A 22,871-nucleotide genomic window follows, 5' to 3' on the forward strand; every position below is an offset into this window, starting at 1 on the left:
TCTCACTGACCGCATGTCCACTGTCAGCGTGTTTAGCAGCATGATCCATCCCTCTCACTGACCGCATGTCCACTGTCAGCGTGTTTAGCAGCATGATCCATCCCTCTCACTGACCGCATGTCCACTGTCAGCGTGTTTAGCAGCATGATCCATCCCTCTCACTGACCGCATGTCCGCTGTCAGCGTGTTTAGCAGCATGATCCATCCCTCTCACTGACCGCATGTCCACTGTCAGCGTGTTTAGCAGCATGATCCATCCCTCTCACTGACCGCATGTCCACTGTCCGCGTGTTTAGCATGATCCATCCCTCTCACTGACCGCATGTCCACTGTCAGCGTGTTTAGCAGCATGATCCAACCCTCTCACTGACCGCATGTCCACTGTCAGCGTGTTTAGCATGATCCATCCCTCTCACTGACCGCATGTCCACTGTCAGCGTGTTTAGCAGCATGATCCATCCCTCTCACTGACCGCATGTCCGCTGTCAGCGTGTTTAGCAGCATGATCCATCCCTCTCACTGACCGCATGTCCACTGTCAGCGTGTTTAGCAGCATGATCCATCCCTCTCACTGACCGCATGTCCACTGTCAGCGTGTTTAGCAGCATGATCCATCCCTCTCACTGACCGCATGTCCGCTGTCAGCGTGTTTAGCAGCATGATCCATCCCTCTCACTGACCGCATGTCCACTGTCAGCATGTTTAGCAGCATGATCCATCCCTCTCACTGACCGCATGTCCACTGTCAGCGTGTTTAGCAGCATGATCCATCCCTCTCACTGACCGCATGTCCACTGTCAGCGTGTTTAGCAGCATGATCCATCCCTCTCACTGACCGCATGTCCACTGTCAGCGTGTTTAGCATGATCCATCCCTCTCACTGACCGCATGTCCACTGTCAGCGTGTTTAGCAGCATGATCCATCCCTCTCACTGACCGCATATCCGCTGTCAGCGTGTTTAGCAGCATGATCCATCCCTCTCACTGACCGCATGTCCACTGTCAGCGTGTTTAGCAGCATGATCCATCCCTCTCACTGACCGCATGTCCACTGTCAGCGTGTTTAGCAGCATGATCCATCCCTCTCACTGACCGCATGTCCACTGTCAGCGTGTTTAGCATGATCCATCCCTCTCACTGACCGCATGTCCACTGTCAGCGTGTTTAGCAGCATGATCCATCCCTCTCACTGACCGCATGTCCACTGTCAGCGTGTTTTGCAGCATGATCCATCCCTCTCACTGACCGCATGTCCACTGTCAGCGTGTTTAGCAGCATGATCCATCCCTCTCACTGACCGCATGTCCACTGTCAGCGTGTTTAGCAGCATGATCCATCCCTCTCACTGACCGCATGTCCGCTGTCTCGCAGCATCTCCATGTGATGAGGCCGGGCCATCTCGAGTTGTCTCCATCCCCCCCAAGAGACCACCTGTGAGGAGAGCTCCTCTGTCACCCGCACTTGCCAACAGCTCAGAGACCCGCACCTCGGTGGGCGATACCCGTGGTCAGGCTCCTGGTGGGTACCACACAGCAGCTGATACAGATCCGGTGGAGGCTGGAGCACCCAGGAGATACCGCACTCTGATATCTGCTGGATCCGGGGACTCAGCTGGCTCCCAGCCAGATACCGAGCCACTGGATAAGGTTCTCCCAGAGCTGATGCAGATGCCAGGCCACAGCTGGAGGTTCAGGAGGGGATGTCAGTGACACTCCAGTGACTGCGAGGCTGATTCGAGGAGTTGTTATAGGTGGAAGAGGTGGTGCTGCCAATGCGTGTCACTGATACTAACCCTGCTGGGCTGGCACTCGGAATAAAAACCTTGGACCACAATGTCCGCATCTTGAGTAGTGGTGCCCAAGGTATGACTCAGTCTGTGACGGCCATGGCTGATAGGCCAGTCACTGAGGGACACGGGCCAGACACAGGTGGACAGTGTTTCCGCACACCAGAGCCTGGCCAGTCACTGAGGAGCATTGCTCAGGGCATCAACACTGTGGAGCAGACAATACGGAGCCTCCAGGACTGGCAGTGCTTCAGAGGCTTCTGGCAGTCTCTCCAGCTGCCCCTCCTGACCAAGGGGTACCCAGGGCCCTCCGGGCACCTCTTCAGGGAAGAGAAATCGCTGAAGGGCAACCTGGGACTGATTACCAAGGAGACGACGGTGGTCTCCACATTGTCCCAAATCCACCCTGCTACACCCGTGCATCACACGGGCAGCGGTCAGCGGGCATCGGGCAGTGGTCAGCAGGCAGCGGTCACTGAGCAGCGGGCATTGGGCATCGGGCACGGGCAGTGGTCAGCGGTCAGCAGGCAGCGGTCAGTGGGCAGTGGTCAGCGGGCAGTGGGCAGCAGTCAGCGGTCAGCGGTTAGTGGGCAACAGTCAGTGGTCAGCGGTCAGTGGTCAGTGGGCAGCAGTCAGCGGGCAGCGGTCAGCGGTCAGTGGGCAGCAGTCAGTGGGCAGCGGTCAGCGGTCAGGGGGTGATACGGCGATGCTGGTGATACCAGTAAGTCAGCCCCCCCCCTCCTGCGGCTCCAGCCCCTCCAGAGGATGTCTGCTCCACTCCGATGTGTATCCTGGTGTAAGGACCCTTCCTGTTGATTCCCTTCTATCCCTTTTGCTTATTTGTGCTCCATGGGTGATTAACGGACACGTATCTTTCAGACAAGCAGCAGAGGAAATGAGGAATTCCAAAGTTACAACGTTGTACACTCTGCGCGCTTTGCACAACAGAACTCAGACTTTGTTTCTCTGTGCCCAGAAAGGCTGTGAGCTGCTGTATTCCTGACCCGACAGGGAAGCTGCATCTCCAGCGAAAACCATCACAGACTGCACACCGGGACGTCAACCTGAAACTCTGCTTTGCAGCACACTCTGAACTCTGAACTCTGCTTTGAAGGAAACTCTGCTTAAAGACAACCATCTGAAGCAATGACTCTTTATTCTTTTACTTGTTATTTTCACCCCTCTCCTCCCCCTGTGTTTGTTGTCTGTTTGTGTGTGCGCGTGTGTGTGTAGTGTGTGTTTGTAGTGTGTGTGTGTCTAGTGTGTGTAGTGTGTTGTGTGTGTGCGAGTGTGTGTTTGTAGTGTGTGTAGTGCGTGTGTGTGTGTACATACGTGTCCGTGTAGTGTGTGTTTGTAGTGTGTGTGTAGTGTGTGTAGTGTGTGTGTGTTGTGTGTCTGTTCAGTGTGTGTGTGCATGTGTGTGCGTGTGTATGTGTAGTGTGTGTGTGTATGTGCCTGGGTGCATGTGTGTGTGTGTGTAGTGTGTAGTGTGTGCGTGTGTAGGAGTGGGGGCGAGTTTAAGTGTGGGGGTAGGAATTAGATAACTGTTAACCTGCTCTTTTTGCTGCATAGTTAATTATAATTATTGCTATCAATAAAAATCATAGTGTTTAAATTTACAAACCTGGTGTCTGTAGTTATTGGGCAGCTAAGAGCCAAAGACTTTGGGTGTTTTTCCACGTGGGGCTGGAATTGACTGTGCAGTAGCCCAGGGGGAGTAACACTGGGGACAGCTAGAGGGAAATAGTAGATCACAGAGGGTCAGGAAGAGTGAGGAGCACTGATTGGACACTGAGTGGGGGGAGGGGAGGTCACTATCTGTAGTTGGGGGAATGGAAATCTGTCACAGTCAAATGTTCACTATTGAAACATGTCACGCCTGATACATGTGAAGCTTCTGCCATGTTAATCTTCACACTGGGCCTGGCTGCACCTCCACCCCTGTTGCCCTCCACTCCCCCAACTGCCCATCCCCCGGCACAGTGGTGGAAGATCTCAAGCCCCCTGATGCAGACCCCGTTCGGAGGGTGGGTGTATCAGCAGAGAGACAGGAGTCAGACTTTAGCAGAAACTGAGGAGCAGCAGCGCTTTCCTCACAGCGAGAGATCCTCACTCCCCTGTAGTGACCCGCTGACAGTGCCACCATGGGCCCATCACCCTGGGTGGTGTAGCACAGGCCCTGGGAGGAAGAACAGGATGGTCGGGGAAGACGCACTGTGATGGGGGGAATGGGGGAGCGGGCGGTTAGGGGGGAGGAAAGGGAAATGGGAGGGTCTGAAATGATGGACACAGCCTCGTTCTCGGGGAATCGTCAGTCGATCAGGCCTCCCTGGTCCTCCTATATGTTGGACCCTGACTGCTACCTGTCCTTGAGCCTCAGTCTCCCACTCCAGCTGGTCTTCCAGCCCCTCCTGCACCACCTCCTCCTGCTCCTGAACTCTCTGCAGTAAGTTCAACAGTGACGCTAACAGCCTCACAGCTATTTCTAAAATATATTTTAATCTGTGACTTGAACGCATCAGCCGACATAAATCAACCCCGATGGAAATGAGACGCACCATAATCCAGAACAAGTCCGCGAACATGTCTGTATATCCGACATTTCCGGTAAATTGGTGTAACTTAAAAAGGGGATTTACTCGTCTATCACTTCCATTCCTTATGCCCATACACTTAATAATTTCCTTGAAGAATTCAATTCAATTAGTCAAGGTGGTGGTGACCTTTACCAATCCCCATTGGCCCTTAATTAGTGAGCAAATAGGTTACTGTTCCCCATATTACTGACTCGTGTCGTAAAATTAGGCCAGAGGCTTCCTAGGAAGCCTGTTCACTTTAAAGGGCCTTAACTCCCCCGACAGCCTTGGATTGGATTGGATTTGTTTATTGTCACGTGTACCGAGGTACTGTGAAAAGCCTTTTGAGATGCAAATCTTCCATTCAATTTAACACATTACGTTGCATTAGCCGGTGTGTGATGAATGTTAGAAATTGGAACATATATTTTACTTTATATTTGTAGCAGTAATGCTTTTAAAAGTCTGAGTTCAGGCATATATATCCGTTTCAATAATATTAAAGAATCCAGATTGAGGTAGGCAGAAGGTGCAGTTACGATGCTGTAAAATTGAGACCATCATTCATTCCAACCATGTACGAGTTTACAAAGAGAGGCTTAACTGACTTTCATTCTGATTCAGGACAGGGAATCTAAGTGTGATAAAGATTAAGTAATTAATGGGAGGAGCCAGGTCTGTAGCAGGCAGTTTAGTTTTTTGCTTTGCTTTGAGCTGAGCAGCAGGCTTGGAAGAAAGCTGTCAGGTTAAGCAGTAGTCTGACACAGACAAGAATCTGCAGGCTGTTTCCTAATAGGGTCTCTCTCACTGTTCAAGCAGTATTCCCAAGAAATGTCTATTTTAATGTACAGCAGGTAACCCTGTGTTTGATAACTGTATTTGTAGGTGGCTGTTGAACTGCAATGGGTTGTGTTTGATTGGAGCTGGAGAAGGCATCAGTTAGAAGCTAAAGTGCTTCTTTTTTGTTAAGAATTGTTTAACTGTTAATTGTAAGCTATTTTCTGTGATGTTAGGGTAGTTTAATCCTGTGTTAATGATAAAGTTTGTTTGAATATAACATATTCCTATTTGTCATGGAATCCCCTCTGGGGGAAGTATCCTTTCCTCAGTTTTACAAATTTAAAAAAGGGTTGTTTTTCAGTATCCTGACATATGTTGGGGTCTGACCCAGGATCTTAACAAGTGATTGCCAACTTTATTACTCCAGCGGCAGTGGTGGTGGATTGTTTATTGATCCTTCTTTGCATACTTAATGAATCTCCATTACCCAACTTTGATGATGACCACAATGTTTATAAACATCTACAATTGACAACTCCTCACCACATCAAAAGCAGCTAAGTGCGTTGATTTCCTTTCTTTCCAGCAGGAAGCACTTAGCTGCTTTTGATAAGGTGAGAGGCTGCCAATCACGGCAAGAGTGTTTATGAACATTGTGGTTAGCATCAGCTTAACGCAATGGAGATGCATTCAAGCATGATGGGAAAGATAGATCAAACCAATCCAACAAGCAGCTGTCTCTGGAGTAATTAATCTGTCAATCATTGGTGTGAAATGGAATGGAAGATTGACATTTCAAAGGCTGTCAAGGGACTGCTCTTCAGCTTTCAGGCAAGGGTCTCTGATGGTGGGGGGGGGTCGCTGATGGTGGGGTGGGGTCTGTGATGGTGGGAGGGGTCTGTGATGGTGGAGGGGTCTGTGATGGTGGAGGGGTCTCTGATGGTGGGGGGGGTCTGTGATGGAGTGAGGGTCTGTGATGGTGAGGGGTCTGTGATGGAGGGGGGACCTGTGATGGTGGGGGGGGTCTGTGATGGTGGGAGGGGTCTGTTTTGGTGGGGGGGGTCTCTGATGGTGGGGGGTCTCTGATGGTGGGGGGTCTCTGATGGTGGGGGGTCTCTGATGGTGGGGGGTCTCTGTTTGTGGGGGGGTCTGTGATGGTGGGGGTCTGTGATGGTGGGTGGGGTCTGTGATGGTGGGTGGGGTCTGTGATGTTGGGGGTCTGTGATGGTGGGGGCGTCTGTGATGGTGGGAGGGGTCTGTGATGGTGGGGGGGTCTGTAATGGTGGGGGGTCTGTGATGGTGGGGGGGTCTCTGGTGGTGGGGGGTTCTGTGATGATGAGGGGTCTGTGATGATGAGGGGTCTGTGATGATGGGGGGGGTCTGTGATGAATATAGACATTTCCGAGATATTGGATTATACGTATTAAGTGCGGTAAGGGTTAAAAGCCAGGGTTAGTGTGTGTGTGGCTGGTACAGTCATGTTTAAAAAAAAGCTGGTTAGCGAGACAGCTAGGCTTTTTTGGAGCCAGCTGTGCAATTAAAGCATCGTAAAAGTTTGGGCGAATGGATTTTTCTTTGGATTAAGAGGATTCCCTCGGGAGTATTTAATTAGACAGTTTGTAAGATGATGTAGTTAATGGGAGGAGCCAGGGCTGAAGCAGTCAGGTGTTTGGTTTAGATTGGGGGTGTGAAGAGAAGCCAAGCACCTGCTCTCGATACAGTTCAGTTAAAGATCTGTCTGTAGACAGACGAGCAGTTTCTTTCCAAACAGTTCAGCGAGTTAGTTGTGTGGCTGGAAGGGGAGCTGAGAGCAGCTGGAGATCCTGCATGGTTCTGACAGGGTCAGGTCTTTTTCTTTAAAGAAATGTCAAAAGATATTTCTTTCTCAAAGTGGAGTATCCAGAGGTCTCTGTACAGCAGGTATTGCTGAGCGCTAACCGCAGTTAAAGTGGATTGGGACCTGAGATGGTTTTGTTATTTGCGGTTAAGGGTTGAGTCCCTGTATTGATTAGCATTGTTTCAGGGGTTTATTCAAACAAACTTTATTACTAACATAGTGTTAAATTATCTTTAACATCACAGAAGAAAATCACTTACAATTACCCTTATTTTGTGTGAAATCCCTCCTTTAGCGAGGAATCCTTTCCTCACAGACTGACAAAATTAAACTAAAATAACGGGGTTTCTGTCCAGGGCCCACCACTGTTGGGCTGTGGCCTAGGACCGGGATAGGTCTATGATTCTATGTTGGGAGGGGGAGCTAGGGGCTCTGATGGGGGTTGCTGGGGGTGCTGGAAGGGACTGTCAGACGGGGCAGGATTTGCATTGTGAAGGTGAGGAGGGCCTTCTGTGGGGGGGGGGCATCTCCATTATGCACTGACCCCCATGACCCACCAGGGGCTCCATCACATCAGGGGCATGCTTGAAAATGCCTGCACAAAATAATACCCATCCCAGCTGAGTGGCCTGGAGCATCGCCGGGGCCCGGAGCATCGCCGGAACCTGGAGCATCACCGGGACCCGGAGCATCACCGGGACCCGGAGCATCACCGGGACCCGGAGCATCGCCGGAACCTGGAGCATCACCGGGACCCGGAGCATCACCCGGACCCAGAGCATCACCCGGACCCGGAGCATCACCGGGACCCGGAGCATCACCGGGGCCCGGAGCATCACCGGGACCCGGAACATCACCGGGGCCCGGAGCATCACCGGGGCCCGGAACATCACCGGGGCCCGGAGCATCACCGGGACCCGGAGCATCACCCGGACCCAGAGCATCACCCGGACCCGGAGCATCACCGGGACCCGGAGCATCACCGGGGCCCGGAGCATCACCGGGACCCGGAGCATCACCCGGACCCGGAGCATCACCGGGACCCGGAGCATCACCGGGGCCCGGAACATCGCCGGGACCCGGAGCATCACCGGGACCCGGAACATCACCGGGACCCGGAGCATCACCGGGGCCCGGAACATCGCCGGGACCCGGAGCATCACCGGGACCCGGAACATCACCGGGACCCGGAGCATCACCGGGACCTGGGGAGGCAGTGGCGTAGTGGTATCTTTGCTAGACTAGTAATCCAGCGATGCCGGATAATGATCTGGGGACCCGGATTCGAATCCCACCATGGCAGTTGATGGAATTTAAACGCAATAAAAATCTGGAATTAAAAAGTCGAACGATGACCATTATTGATTGTTGTTGAAAACCCATCAGGTTCACTAATGTCCTCCAGGGAAGGAAATCTGCCGTCCTTACCCGGTCTGGCCTACACGTGACTCCAAACCCACAGCAATGTGGTTGACTCTGAAATGCCCTCTGGAATGGGTTTGCAAACCTCCACTGCAGGTCCCCATCGTCACAGATGTCAGTCTTCAGCCAATACGATTCACTCCACGTGATATCAAGAAATGACTGAAGGCACTGGACACTGCGAAGGCTGTGGGCCCGGACAATATCCTGGCAATAGTATTGAAGACTTGTGCTCCAGAACTTGCCGCACCCCTAGCCAAGCTGTTCCAGTGCAGCTACAACCCTGGCATCTATCCGGCAATGTGGAAAATTACCCAGGTGTGTCCTGTACACAAGTAACAGGACTAATCCAACCCAGACAATTACCCCCCCCCCCCGCCCACCCCGCTATCAGTCTACTCTCCATCATCAGCAAAGTGATGGAAGGAGTTATTAACAGAGCTATCAAGCGGCACTTACTCAGCAATAACCTGCTCACGGACTCTCAGTTTGGGTTCCGCCAGGGTCACTCAGCTCCTGACCTCATTACAGCCTTGGTTCAAACATGGACAAAAGAGCTGAATGCCAGAGGTGAGGTGAGAGTGACTGTCCTCGACATCAAGGCAGCATTTGACCGAGTGCGGCATAAAGGAGCCCGAGCTAAACTGGAGTCAGTGGGAATCAGGGGGAAAACTCTCCGCTGGTTGGGGTCATACCCGGCACAAAGGGAGATGGTTGTGGTGGTTGGAGGTCAATCATCTCAGCTCCAGGACATCACTGCAGGAGTTCCTCAGGGTAGTGTCCTAGGCCCCAACCATCTTCAGCTGCTTCATCAATGACCTGCCTTGCATCATGAGGTCAGAACTGGGGATGTTTGCGGGTGACTGCACAATGTTCAGCGCCATTCGTGACTCCTCAGATAATGAAGCAGTCTATGTTCAAATGCAGCAAGACCTGGACAATATCCAGGCTTGGGCTGACAGGTGACAAGTTACATTTGTGCCACACAAGTGCCAGGCAATGACCATCTCCTACAAGAGAGGATCTAACCACCACCCCTTGACATTCAATGGCATTACCATCGCTGAATCCCCCACAGTCAACATCCTGGGGGTTAGCATTGATCAGAAACTGAACTGGACCGAGCCACATTAATACTGTGGCTATCAGAGCAGGTCAAAGGCTAGGAATCCTACAGCGAGTAACTCACCCACTGACCCCCCAAAGCTTGTCCATCATCTACAAGACACAAGTCAGGAGTGTGATGGAATACTCTCCACTTGCCTGGGTGAGCGCAGCTCCAACAACACTCAAGAAGCTCGACACCATCCAGGACAAAGCAGCCCTGCTTGATTGCTCCCCTTCCACAAACATTCACTCCCTCCATCATTGACGAACAGTGGCAGCCGTGTGTACCATCTACAAGATGCACTGCAGTAACTTGCCAAGGTTCCTTAGACAGCACCTTCCAAACCCACAAACACTACCATCTAGAAGGACAAGAGCAGCAGATACCTGTGAGCCCCACACCTGGAGGTCCCCCCCCCCCCAAGCCACGCACCACCCTGACTTGGAAATATATTGCTGTTCCTTCACTGTCGCTGGGGCAACATCCTGGAACTCCCTCCCTAACAGCACAGTGGATGTATCTACACCTCAGGGACTGCAGCGGTTCAAGAAGGCAGCTCACCCCCACCTTCTGAAGGATCTTCAGGTTAAATTGCCACCAGTCAGGTCTCCTCCTCAAAGGGAAACGCAGCCTCTGGGACAGTGGCAACATTTATATTACATTTAATTTTGCAGTAGATGGCTCAAACAATTTTCTCCCTTACATTTTACTCCAAGGGAAAATATATCCCATAATCTCTTCCCCCGCAGATAACCCTCTCTGTGTCACTGTTCAGATTATTTCACAAAGACACGTGAGCCCAGATCCATTTAATCTGCAGTCACCAGGGAGCTGGCAAGTTTAATGAACTCATCAACACTAACAGTCACGGAAAGTGATACCATATGCTTCAATTCTGCTTCCAACGTTCCTTTCAAGGTGAATGCTATCTTTAGGATACTCGCTGTGAATTGTCTCCCAATCTGATGCTGATTTCAAAGTAAAGCATTGACATCCGTCAGTCAGGTGGCCTTTTATTGAACAGTCAAACTGGGGCTTATCCACTGCTAACTGGTCTCAGCTTGAATTATTAAACAGCTCTCTGAATTTGTATAATTTAGACTTCCACCACCTTTTCAGGATTCTAGATCACAGCAACTTGCTGTCACACGATCAGAATAATAGTGCAGAACAGACCCTTCGGCCCATCCAGTCGGCACTGACGCATGAAAAGCACCTGACCAGCCACCTAATCCCATTGGCCAGCACTTGGTCAACAGCCTTGAAGGTTCTGACCTGCCAAGTGCTCATCCAGGTACTTTGTAAAGGATGTGAGGCAACCCACCTCTACCCCCCTCCCAGGCAGCGCAGCACGTTCCAGACCCTCACCCCCCTCCCAGACAGTGCGTTCCAGACCCTCACCCCCCTCCCAGACAGTGCGTTCCAGACCCTCACCCCCCTCCCAGGCAGTGCGTTCCAGACCCTCACCCCCCTCCCAGACAGTGCGTTCCAGACCCTCACCCCCCTCCCAGACAGTGCGTTCCAGACCCTCACCCCCCTCCCAGACAGTGCGTTCCAGACCCTCACCCCCCTCCCAGGCAGCGCGTTCCAGACCCTCACCACCCTCCCAGGCAGCGCGTTGCAGACCCTCACCCCCCTCCCAGACAGTGCATCCCAGACCCTCACCACCCTCCCAGACAGCACGTTCCAGACCCTCACCACCCTCCCAGGCAGCGCGTTCCAGACCCTCACCCCCCTCCCAGACAGTGCGTTCCAGACCCTCACCCCCCTCCCAGACAGCGCATTCCAGACCCTCACCACCCTCCCAGACAGCGCGTTCCAGACCGTCACCACCCCAGACAGCGCGTTCCAGACCCTCACCCCCCTCCCCGACAGTGCGTTCCAGACCCTCACCACCCTCCCAGACAGTGCGTTCCAGACCCTCACCCCCCTCCCCGACAGTGCGTTCCAGACCCTCACCACCCTCCCAGACAGTGCGTTCCAGACCCTCACCCCCCTCCCCGACAGTGCGTTCCAGACCCTCACCACCCTCCCAGACAGTGCGTTCCAGACCCTCACCACCCTCCCAGGCAGTGCGTTCCAGACCCTCACCCCCCTCCCAGACAGTGCGTTCCAGACCCTCACCCCCCTCCCAGGCAGCACGTTCCAGACCCTCACCCCCCTCCCCGACAGTGCGTTCCAGACCCTCACCCCCCTCCCAGGCAGCACGTTCCAGACCCTCACCCCCCTCCCAGGCAGCACGTTCCAGACCCTCACCCCCCTCCCCGACAGTGTGTTCCAGACCCTCACCCCCCTCCCAGACAGTGCGTTCCAGACCCTCACCCCCCTCCCAGACAGCGCGTTCCAGACCCTCACCCCCCTCCCAGGCAGTGCGTTCCAGACCCTCACCACCCTCTGGGGGAAAAGGTTTATCCTCCAATCCCCCTCAACCTCCTGTCCCTCACTTTGAACTTATATCCCGTAGTGACCGACGCTTCAACTAAATGGGAACAGCTGCTCCCTCCCCACCCGTTCTGTTGAAGTCAAATTTAGAAAGAAGGTTTTTAGACAAAAGGGGTGGGATTCTCCGACACCCCCGCTGGGCTGGAGGATCGCCGGGGGGGGGGCGTGAAACCCGCCCCGCTGCCCTGACGCCAGCTGCCGACTCCCCCCGACGAGTCTCCGGCCCGCAATGGGCCGAGTGGCCGCCCGTTTTCGGCGGGTCCCGCCAGCTTAAATCAAACCAGGTACGTACGCGGAGGGAAAGGGGGCGCTCTTCCCTCCGCGCCGGCCGCTGTGACGGTCCACCACGGCCGGCGCGGAGAAGAACCCCCCCTGCGCGCTGGGATGATGCCAGCACGCGTTGGCGCTCCCGCGCGTCCGCCAAGTAGAGCCGGCCGGCAGAGGCCCTTCGGCGCCGGCACCAACCTAGCCCTGTAGCACTGGAGGAGTCCGCACCATCCGGGCGGCCCGAGGCCAGAGTGGTTCACGCCGCTATCGGCGCCGGCACCAAGCTAGCCCTGTCGGACTGGAGGAGTCCGCACCATCCGGGCGGCCCGAGGCCAGAGTGGGTCACGCTGCTTCTCGGCGCCGGTTCGGCGCCCCCCCCCCCCCCCCCCCCCCCCCCCCCGCCCGCCGGGTAGGGGAGAATCCCGCCCAAGGAACCCATTGGCTTATATGCCTGTATAAGAGGCAAATTGGTGGAATAGATAGTGTATAAACAATGCGTGTGATTTTATAACCTAAGAATTACTAATGTCACAAAGGACATACACACAATTAAAAAGAAGTTACACAAAATGGCTGTTAGCTGAGTTAAGCCACATTCCTGAACAACCATTAACTGGGTTAATGTGCAAACTGGTAAAACAACATCATTTAATTACAGACAGCAGAGATCGTCAGGGAGACCAGGATGATTGATATTAAGGCATTGAATGGGAAACAGACATGGGAGATTCTTGGGAGGCACGCACAGAGCAGTACAAGGAACATTGTTCATCCTCACCAGCCCAAGGGGAGGGGCAGGCAGGAAAGATAATTTTAACAGTTAGTATCATAGAATTTACAGTGCAGAAGGAGGCCATTCGGCCCATCGAGTCTGCACCCGCTCTTGGAAAGAACACCCTACCCAAGGTCAACACCTCCATCCTATCCCCATAACCCAGTAACCCCACCCAACACTAAGGGCAATTTAGCATGGCCAATCCACCTAACCTGCACATCTTTGGACTGTGGGAGGAAACCGGAGCACCCGGAGGAAACCCACGCACACACTGGGAGGATGTGCAGACTCCACACAGACAGTGACCCAAGCGGGAATTGAACCTGGGACCCTGGAGCTGTGAAGCAATTGTGCTATCCACAATGCTACCGTGCTGCCCTGTTTGAGTGACGTCTTCATGAAGTCAGGGGCTGGTAAGGTACCAACCCACTTTACATAATGTCAAATTTAATTGGATATATAACTAGCGTATGTAATCTATAATCAGTATTATTGGACAAGGTCCAGTCAAAATGGGCTGTGTCACTGTTTTGAAAACTGTATAAGAATGGATGTTTTCCTCTGTTCGGTGGAGAGACGGTCTGGGACTTTAACAGACGCCACCTCCCCACCGGCGAAATAAACTGTTTGATAGGACCAGCAGCCCTGGGCGTTGAGTGATTTCTTTGAGATCCTCTCACGCTAACGCTGTCCAAGCCCCTCTTAATCTTGTACGCCACGATCAGGGTGTGGTAAAAGAATTATCTCCATTTCCCCTCTGATTCTTTGATCATCATCACCCTGCTGTGAGCACCCTGGTTGCAAATTAAGATGTCGTCATTAAGATTAGATCGATACTGTCTATCATGGGAACATCTCAGTACGTGACAAAGGGCCATGTCTGACATTGCCTCTGGCTGTGGACATTTTAAACATGGTCTTTGTGCACAGCTGAAATTCACACCTACCCTGTTGATGATGTCTCCTTGCTAAAAGCACAAAGTCAAAACTTGACAGCTTCATGTTTTTCTATCCCTCACTTTGGAATTAAGAATCCTCCCCATGACATGTTCCTCAGCGGTGGGCGGTGGCTGCCTGTGGCCGAGGGTGGCACCTTCTGGTCCCTCCAGTGCCAATGGGATTTCCCATTGAATCCATCCTTACCGCTGGCTAACCCATGGTGGGGGTTCGCTGTGGGAGGGACAGGAAGATGCTGCAGGTGTAAACAGCTGGGCGGTCTCGCCCTGGAGCGAGTGAGATTCTTTAACTTATGTCATTTACATTGGTTGCTGTGTGTTGGATATCTATGGGTAACACCAGTGAAGTTGTTGCAATTTCAAGAAACCTAATCATCTCATCCAGATTTAATTTCTCATCAATAGAAAAACAATGTGAAAATATTGGGACATTAAAATTTCAAATAAAAACACAGTGGGGCGAGAGAGGTTTTGAAGTGAAGTCACTTTATTTTATTTTCAGTATACATGAACATTAAATAAACTGCATGCAGTGATGCCACATCTGCTAAAGTCAACATAATAATCAGTCACAAAGTCTTTATTTTAGTTATTGATTGGACAGTACAACATGCGTGTAGCCTGAAGCAGGATAGAATCCTTCACATGACAAAATTCACCAATTCACACAAAAGCTCTGAAGAACCACGAGAAGCACCAATAGGATTTGCCGAAGTAATTTCAAAACGGAATGAATGATAAGCTTGTTGACAATAGTGGATAAAGCAATTGAAGATGTATCAGACATTTCAATTCAGGACACAACAAAGGTTTGAGCTACAGTAAAACCTTCACTCTTATTTGTAAATTTTATGTGTTTAGCATAATTCTGTTCAGAGAAGAATGAAATCAGGATGAGAAATTGTAACAGCATATCACGGAAAGACAACAAGTAACTTGAAACAAATCAGTTTTTCACACAGACTAGTATTATTGATAGATATATTGCAGTCTCATTTTTATAATGGCTTGACAGTCTTTAACTACATTTTAAACTCTTCATTTTTGATATTTACAGTATTTTTGACAGTTTAATACTTTGCCATTTTTATTAGCTTATTTCCCAAATGTGATTTTAGCATTAGATTTGTTAAAATTACCACACAGGTAATTAAAATGATGCCAAACAATGAGGTTATTAAAAAAATGTCAAATTATATTTAAGTAAAGATGGCGCTAATCAATACTAATCTTTAAATAAAATCCAATCGCAGGTCACTGCTGGAACAATATCTGGTTCAGAATATTGAAGTCAACAATCTGGACTAAAGTATATTTAAGGTCCTGCTATCCCTCCCAATCATCGGTGTTACTTTGCTCAAAGTGTGAAGCATCCAAGTAACGTGCAGAGTAGTAAGAGTTCAAGGAAGTTTCGGCCTTTGCGAGTCATTTTAACTGAATTGATGGGTGGGGTTCCCGTGCGATTGCTCGGGATGTTGGCTTTATCCAACACCCAATATTGCTGTGCAGTGACTTGCTGTCGGGTGAGTGGGGGACCCAGTGAATCCCCCATGCTCCTCTTTCCCGAAGGGAGGGTTAGGTTACAATCACCCCACAATGTCCCTCTTTAGAATTGGTTGAAGTAGAATATTATTGCTTATGTTTCTGCCTCAGTCAGAAGTATAATCATGTTCTACAATGACTGTATGTTTACAATTCAGGACCTGTGCGTGTGCTGGCCTGTGTCTTGTATAAACTGTTCATGTGCTTCAATATTTGGAGAAACTATTTCAGACTGCCAAGCCTATTTATGGCTTTCTCTGGTGAAGTATGTGGAGTTTATCAAATGAAATTAGCTTTGTTCTCTTCATAGTAACGTCTTGCTTTCATTCTACAGAAAGGCTGTGAGTGAAATAATCTCAAGAACACACTTGGCCATTCGGCAAGATGTTCAAACACAAGAACCCATACCTGAGATAAACTGGTTCCTTTTCGTTACGATCAATATCAACCTGGTGCCCAACAAGCAAATCTGCTAAATCATAATTATGGGTCAAATCTTTCTTTGGTTTAATTTAAATTAAAAGAATATAGGACTTGTTCTAAAGAAATCATATTTTAACTCTTCAATCCAAATGAAATATTTTCATTTCTTTTCTGACAGTTCAGGTGTGGGAGGGGGAAGAGTGGGAGAGAGACGGAGGACGGAAGAGGGGATAGAGAGAGGAGGGAAGGTTCAGGATGGGGAGAAGGAAGGGGAGGGAGTGGAGGTTGGAAGGAGAAAGGGGAGGAGGGGCAATAACATGGACTGTGTTGTTCCTGTGGATGAAAGAAGTGAGCTAGAGGGGAGGGTGAGTGGGGGGTGGTGACGGGAAAGGTGGGGAGTGAGGGGGGGGGGGGGAAGGAAGATGGGAGGAGAGGGATGAGAGCTGGAGGTGAGGATGAGGGAGGGTGTGGAAGATGGAGGGAGATGGAGTGGAAGAGAATGGGAAGAGGGGAAAGATGAAAGGGAGAGAGGAAGGAAGATGTGGAAGAGAGGAGGAGGACGTGAAAGGGAAAGAAAGGGAGAGGGGAATAAAAGGAAAGATGGAAGATGGGGAAGGGATGGTGGATAGCATACGGGCTCAAAGTAAAGTGACAAGTATGTAATCATTATCCAATACAGTGTCTTTACTCAAAAATAAAAATTGTCAATATTCTGACCTTTCTGGTGAATGGTTAATACAGAAAACCCCGGAGTTCTTCAGGAAACCCAGTGATTTGACTTTTCCCTAAGAAGTGTAATATATGGCTCCTTGTACCCTGTATAATTCTACTATGAATAGGACACGTATGGTTTAACACCAAGGTCAGGCTACACACTGGTTTTTACCTTCAACTCCACAGTGAACACAAGTCTCATTGAAGGGTTCTGGGAGAAATATGGCATTTAATCGCAGTAAAATATCTTCAAACACCAACAAGCTTTCTTTTGTTGATCAAATGAATATTTTAACTAGTCATATTTTATCAGCTGGTATGGTATGAGGAAAATACAGTACTCAAGATATAGTGGTTTTAAATACTGAAACAAGTCATAATATTCATCAAATGACAAGAATTCTCCACAACTACCTGGAATTTCACAGTGATAATTTACATGGGATAGTCCCATATCCAGCAATATGATCTGTTCCTCATATTAATTTTAAATGGCTTAATTTTGTATATTTTTAACTATTTACAATTCTGACAGGTTTTAATACATATAGTGACAAACACCAGACACTAAACCTGTGACAAGGCAGACACAATAACATCCTGTAAAAATAGCTCAGCGAACGGCAATGGGGCGTGGCTATGGCATTCCACTTTCCAAGTGGGTCTATTTTACATTTGTCACATGGCTGTGAAACACACAGCTAGCCGACGCCCGGTTTCAATACTTGCACAAAACAAAGTTTGCAACCTGAATTCTATAGGGTGAAGATGTGTTACACCCTATGCAAATTGTTCCAGGGGCTAGGTTTGAATGAGTTTTTACTTCCTGTGACCTCAATGCTAATTGGCACAGTTAGGCTTCTGCAAATGGTGGGGAGATTCTGAACATTACGATGGATTGTGGCATTTTTGAAAAATACATAAGATAATTGTACATCTTTGAGGTTTAAGATTTTTTACTAACAGAGTGACAGATTAATTTTTGCATATCAAATATTAATTTACCACTTGAAATTGCAAAATGTTTGGAAACGTTAACTGTTCTCAACATAATTAACCTGGTGCCTTCACAAAATGCATTATAAAATGATTCAGAACTGAAGATCATTCAGTCCATTGTATCCGTGCCATACGCTTACTGAATCATTCAATATCACAGGGCAGCATGACAATAATGTATATCATCTGATATTTCACAACCTTCCTTTGAAATAGTTATCACTGAATATTTCTTGGCAGAATATATCTCCTGTTCTAATGCTTACATTCACAAAGTCTCTGATCTCTGGGTAGCATTTATTCTGTGTTCAGTACAAATAGGTGGTATTGTGAAGAGCTTCAAAAATACAATTTAGAATTCCAACAGGTTTTAAATGTACAATTATATCATAAAATGCTAAGGGAGTTGAAGTTATGCAATATTGCAGTACAAATACTTAACATGTTAGCATCACATTTTTTTGCATTATAAGGACATTAACCTATTTAAAATAATTAGGTTGCACCAACATAGCAAGCCAAATAACTCGATACAAACATGTTAAGCTTCAGACCATCATATAACACATAATAATTCCCAGATTTCAAATTCATTAATAAGTTTTATCCAAATTTGAAAACTTGCCAAATGTTGATATTAACAGAGTTAAGTAATGATTAGTTTGAGTTCTAATGCTCGGTAAATTAGCTGTGCATTGTAGGTATGACCCAGTGTTGTGACCTGTTGCTTTATTAAGCTAGTATGATGAACATCAAATATTGGTATCAATGCTTACTCGAGCCCTGCAATGTCAAAGTGGTCACATATCAATAAAAAGATACACGTTTCTTCTTTTCACTATTAAATAACTGGATTTTATTTGACTATAAACATGGCTTATCCGATTAGATTATTTCAAGACTGTTACACAGAGTTGTCCTGGATGTTGTGTTATGATGAAGATTCCATGCCACTACACACAGGAAGGAGTGAGCAGTTAAATCATAATTAGCTGGAATGACCACAATAAATTCTCATTTTATAATGAGAATGGTTTTTACACTTAGCAACAAAACCAGAAGTTATTTTGCATATAAATCAATGGTGTTACTTCTTGAACATATCTTGAAGAGGCCCTGGGAGATATTTTAAGACAGTGTCCAAAATACTTTCCTCTTCCTCCTCTTCATCTCCACAGCCGGCAGGAATTGCTTTCTTGGGACGTGTCAAGCTCCCCTCTGCCTGGGCTTCCATTGCTGCCATTGCCTCTGCCTCCTTTTCTTCTTTCTTCTTTATCCCATACTGTGAAAACACAACAAAGCTTTAATATGAAATCATTGTATCACTGGCATATGAGCTGGGCACCCCTCACACCCAATGGAGATCAGTAGCCATGTTTTGTAGAGTGCACACGTAAGCACTTTAACAAAAATAAATTTAGAGTACCCAATTAAGGGGCAATTTAGCGTGGCCAATCCACCTAGCCTGCACATCTTTGGGTTGTGGGGGTGAAACCCACGCAGACACGGTGAGAATGTGCAAACTCCACACGGACAGTGACCCAGAGCCGGGATCGAACCTGGGACCTCGGCGCTCTGAGGTAGCAGTGTTAACCACTGTACCACCATGATGCCCTGTGCACACGTATGTAAGAAGGGAGCAATGTCTTAGTTTCCACACTTAAAGTTTCAATGGAAAAGGACAAATAGAATTGGCTAAATTTACCACACCCGCTCACATCAAAGCTGTTATTATCATATTGTTGTACTTTAATTTTAGGAAATTGTCTTGGCAATCAGTTGGAGGAGGGACAGGACTTGTAGCAATTAATCCATTGATGGATTGCTGTGAATCTCCCCAACAAATGGCGATGAGGTTCCGCTTGGACTGGTAGTGAAAGCAGCACTTCTGTTTGGTGAGGACCATCGTTGATTATACTCCCGACAGTACTGTGCTCACCAGCTGGTGACCTGAACTACGGACCTGAGCTGAGGGTGCACCACACTGAGGAATGTAGGGGCGCCCCGAAAATGGAAGAGGTCATTGAGCTGCAGGTGACCATCGAGCGGGTGCAGAATCACAGAAGCAAAAGAGGTCAGTGAACTGTGAGCCGAGAGGAGTCAGTGGACAGCGAACCATGACATAAGGTGCTGACATGGCAGAGTTTTCTGCTGGCTGGGAAGGGGAGGGAACGATCTCTCTCTTCCTCACCTGGAAGTATCGTAAGATAATTGGAAAACTGGAGAGAGGGATAATCACACGGATAATTACATGCCAGATTGTCGACATGGGTAGCACCCTTACACGTGAGAACACCACCCACCAGGTACACAGTACATACTTGTGCGACTTGGCCAACGTTGTCTACCTCGTACGCTGCAGGAAAGGATGTCCCGAAGCGTGGTACATTGGCGAGACCATGCAGACGCTCCGACAACGGTGAACGGACATCGCGCGACAATCACCAGGCAGGAATGTTCCCTTCCAGTCGGGGAACACTTCAGCAGTCAAGGGCATTCAGCCTCTGATCTCCGGGTAAGCGTTCTCCAAGGCGGCCTTCAGGACCCGCGACAACGCAGAATCGCCGAGCAGAAACGGCGATTCTGCAGTGTTGTAAGATTTCTTACTGGTTTCCTGATGATCGGCATTTCCTCTCGTGATTTAAATGATTCTGATTTTTGCTGGAGTTTCTCTACTTTCTAAACTGCCCCTTCAATCCTCCCTCAATTCATTGGTGAAAGAGTTTATTGATGAAAGGTGAAGGCAGTTCGATAACAGGCACAGAAACTCAATACAACAGGTCCAAACACTTCAGCTCCCTGGTCCACACAGCCCAGGGTCCTGCCCTCAGGGCCCCATGCAAGCTCCCTATTGGCATGGGTTTGTGTGCTTTCACACAATTGGCCCCAAGCTGGTCACATGGTCCATGGAGCCTGCCTCCTTAAAAGGACCACGCTCCCCACAGCACCAAAAACACTCAATAGAGGAAGTTTAAAATTGAGTTAATTTTTTTGTGTGGTTAGAGAAGTTCTTTTTAAAATGATGTAAAGTTACACATTGGCGGGTCCACCTCTCGGTTCTGTCAGAAGGTTAACCCTTTCAGCAGACAGCTGATTGGTTTTTAAATTGTCTGGAAACTCGTGTCACTTGATTATGTGTCAGTGTTACATAGATACATAAGGAGGAGCAGGTGGAGGCCATTCGGCCCTTCGAGCCTGCTCCGCCATTCATCACCATCATGGCTGATCATCCAACTCAATGGCCTAATCCTGCTTTCTCCCCATAGCTTTGATCCCATTCTCCCCAAGTGCTATATCCAGCTGCCTCCTGAATATATGCAATGTTTTAGCAGCAACTACTTCCTGTGGTAATGAATTCCACAGGCTCACCACTCTTTGGGTGAAGAAATGTCTCCTTATCTCTGTCCGAAATGGTTTACCCTGAATCCTCAGGCTGTGACCCCTGGTTCTGGACACACCCATCATTGGGAACATCTTCCCTGCATCGACCCTGTCCAGTCCTGTTAGAATTTTATAGTCTCTGTGAGATCCCCCCTCATTCTTCTGAACTCCAGCGAGAACAATCCCAACCGAGTCAATCTCTCCTCGTATGACAGTCCCGCCATCCCTGGAATCAGTCATTTATAATTGTGGATTTGTGGGAAATCAATTACCAGTTAAATATGGAAATGTAAAAAATAGTTTGGAGGAATTTGGAATGAGAATTTTACTGTGTTGACAAGTAAACCGGCTGAGGAGCAGCCACAAGATGGACACAGATGATTGGAGAGCTGGAGGATAGTCCCTGCATGATGTTATTTTGGGTGATACTGAGTGAGGTGATGTACAGGTAGTGAGTTTCAGACAGAAAGGAGAATTAATATAATTATTCAGAAATCACATTCACGTTACACTAGATGATGGAATATTATTTAACACAAATTATGTGAAGAGGAGACTGAAATCTAGCCAAGCAGTACATTGTCTTGGTGCACAGATCACCGCGCTCAATGCTGGAGAAAAGAATGGAATCAATGATGGGGTAAATGATGAAGGAGTAAAATCTCACCTGTGAAAACTGAAACCTGTTGTATACATGACTCACAAGTTGAAATGACATTCAATCCACATCGGAATCAATGAATGAAATTAATAATTTAGCAAATACACAAATTTCATCTTTTACAAGTGGTAGCAGGATGAGTAAGTTGTTTGTGGATTACAATGATGCTGGTGACCAGGTCGAGAAACCGAGGTTACGCGATTCATTTTAGTTTAGTCTGCACGCAATCTAAGTATGTCAACTATATACGATTTTATACTGAATTCTGGGACACAATCTCATCACATGACTTGGTCTTAGCATCAGACTCAAAAATGACGAGGGAAAAATAACATATGGCCTTAATTTCATCTTTAAGGCAGCACGGTAGCATAGTGGTTAGCACTATGGCTTCACAGCACCAGGGTCCCAGGTTCGATTCCCGCTTAGCTCACTGTCTGTGCAGAGTCTGCACGTTCTCCCCGTGTGTGCGTGGGTTTCCTCCGGGTGCTCCGGTTTCCTCCCACAGTCCAAAGATGTGCAGGTTAGGTGGATTGGCCATGCTAAACTGCCCTTCGGTTAGATGGGGTTGCTGGGTTACGGGGATAGAGTGGAGGTATGTGCTTATGTAGCTCTTTCCAAGAGCTGGTGCAGACTCGATGGGCCGAATGGCCTCCTTCTGCACTGTAAATTCTATGAGACGTCAAGGTTAAACAATTGCTGGTTCCACCTCCCTCACAATTAAAAGCATCAATCTGTTCTTTAAATTCAAAGCCCTTTGTGCGAAGAAAAATCAGTATTAAAATTTGCAATCTCATGCATTAAATTAGTTAAGTTGTGATGTTTGTGAGAAGTCACTTTATTTCACACTCTGTTACCATCTTTCATTTTGTTTAGAATTAAGTTCTGTAATTAGCTTTTGTAACTCTTAAATTCTTTGAATGTTAATATCTGTTATTTGAATGTACTGTTATATTAATCACTTTCAAACATTGATGTGTATTTTGTACAAACTTTGTGTAATTTAAACATAAAGCAACTCATTCCAAGTAACCACAGAGGACGAACCTTCGAATAACCTCCAAACTGTAAAGTTACTCAGAGGGGTCTGAGTTCATTCGAATTAAATTAGATTATGAGATGATTTGCTCACAATATCAATCATGAGATCATGACGGTATATTTCCAGCCATCCTGAACAAATGGCCAAGGGAGATATCAAA

At 48.4% G+C, this 22,871-nt stretch overlaps 2 protein-coding genes across 4 annotated transcripts in view; one reads left to right on the forward strand and one right to left on the reverse strand.

The window, feature by feature from the left end:
• The window catches only part of LOC140408242 (polycomb group RING finger protein 3), a 942,343-nt gene that overhangs the window by 400,836 nt on the left and 518,636 nt on the right, over positions 1–22,871 (forward strand). The window lies entirely within an intron of this gene.
• Positions 14,415–22,871, reverse strand: part of LOC140408241 (complexin-1) — a 415,332-nt gene continuing 406,875 nt past the window's right edge. The window contains exon 4 of the mRNA XM_072495179.1: positions 14,415–18,909. Coding sequence (XP_072351280.1) covers positions 18,715–18,909 — 195 coding nt within the window. The 3' untranslated portion in view covers positions 14,415–18,714. The remainder of the gene's footprint in view (positions 18,910–22,871) is intronic.

This window comes from Scyliorhinus torazame, chromosome 3, assembly GCF_047496885.1.
Source record: "Scyliorhinus torazame isolate Kashiwa2021f chromosome 3, sScyTor2.1, whole genome shotgun sequence".
Classification (NCBI taxonomy): Eukaryota; Metazoa; Chordata; class Chondrichthyes; order Carcharhiniformes; family Scyliorhinidae; genus Scyliorhinus; species Scyliorhinus torazame.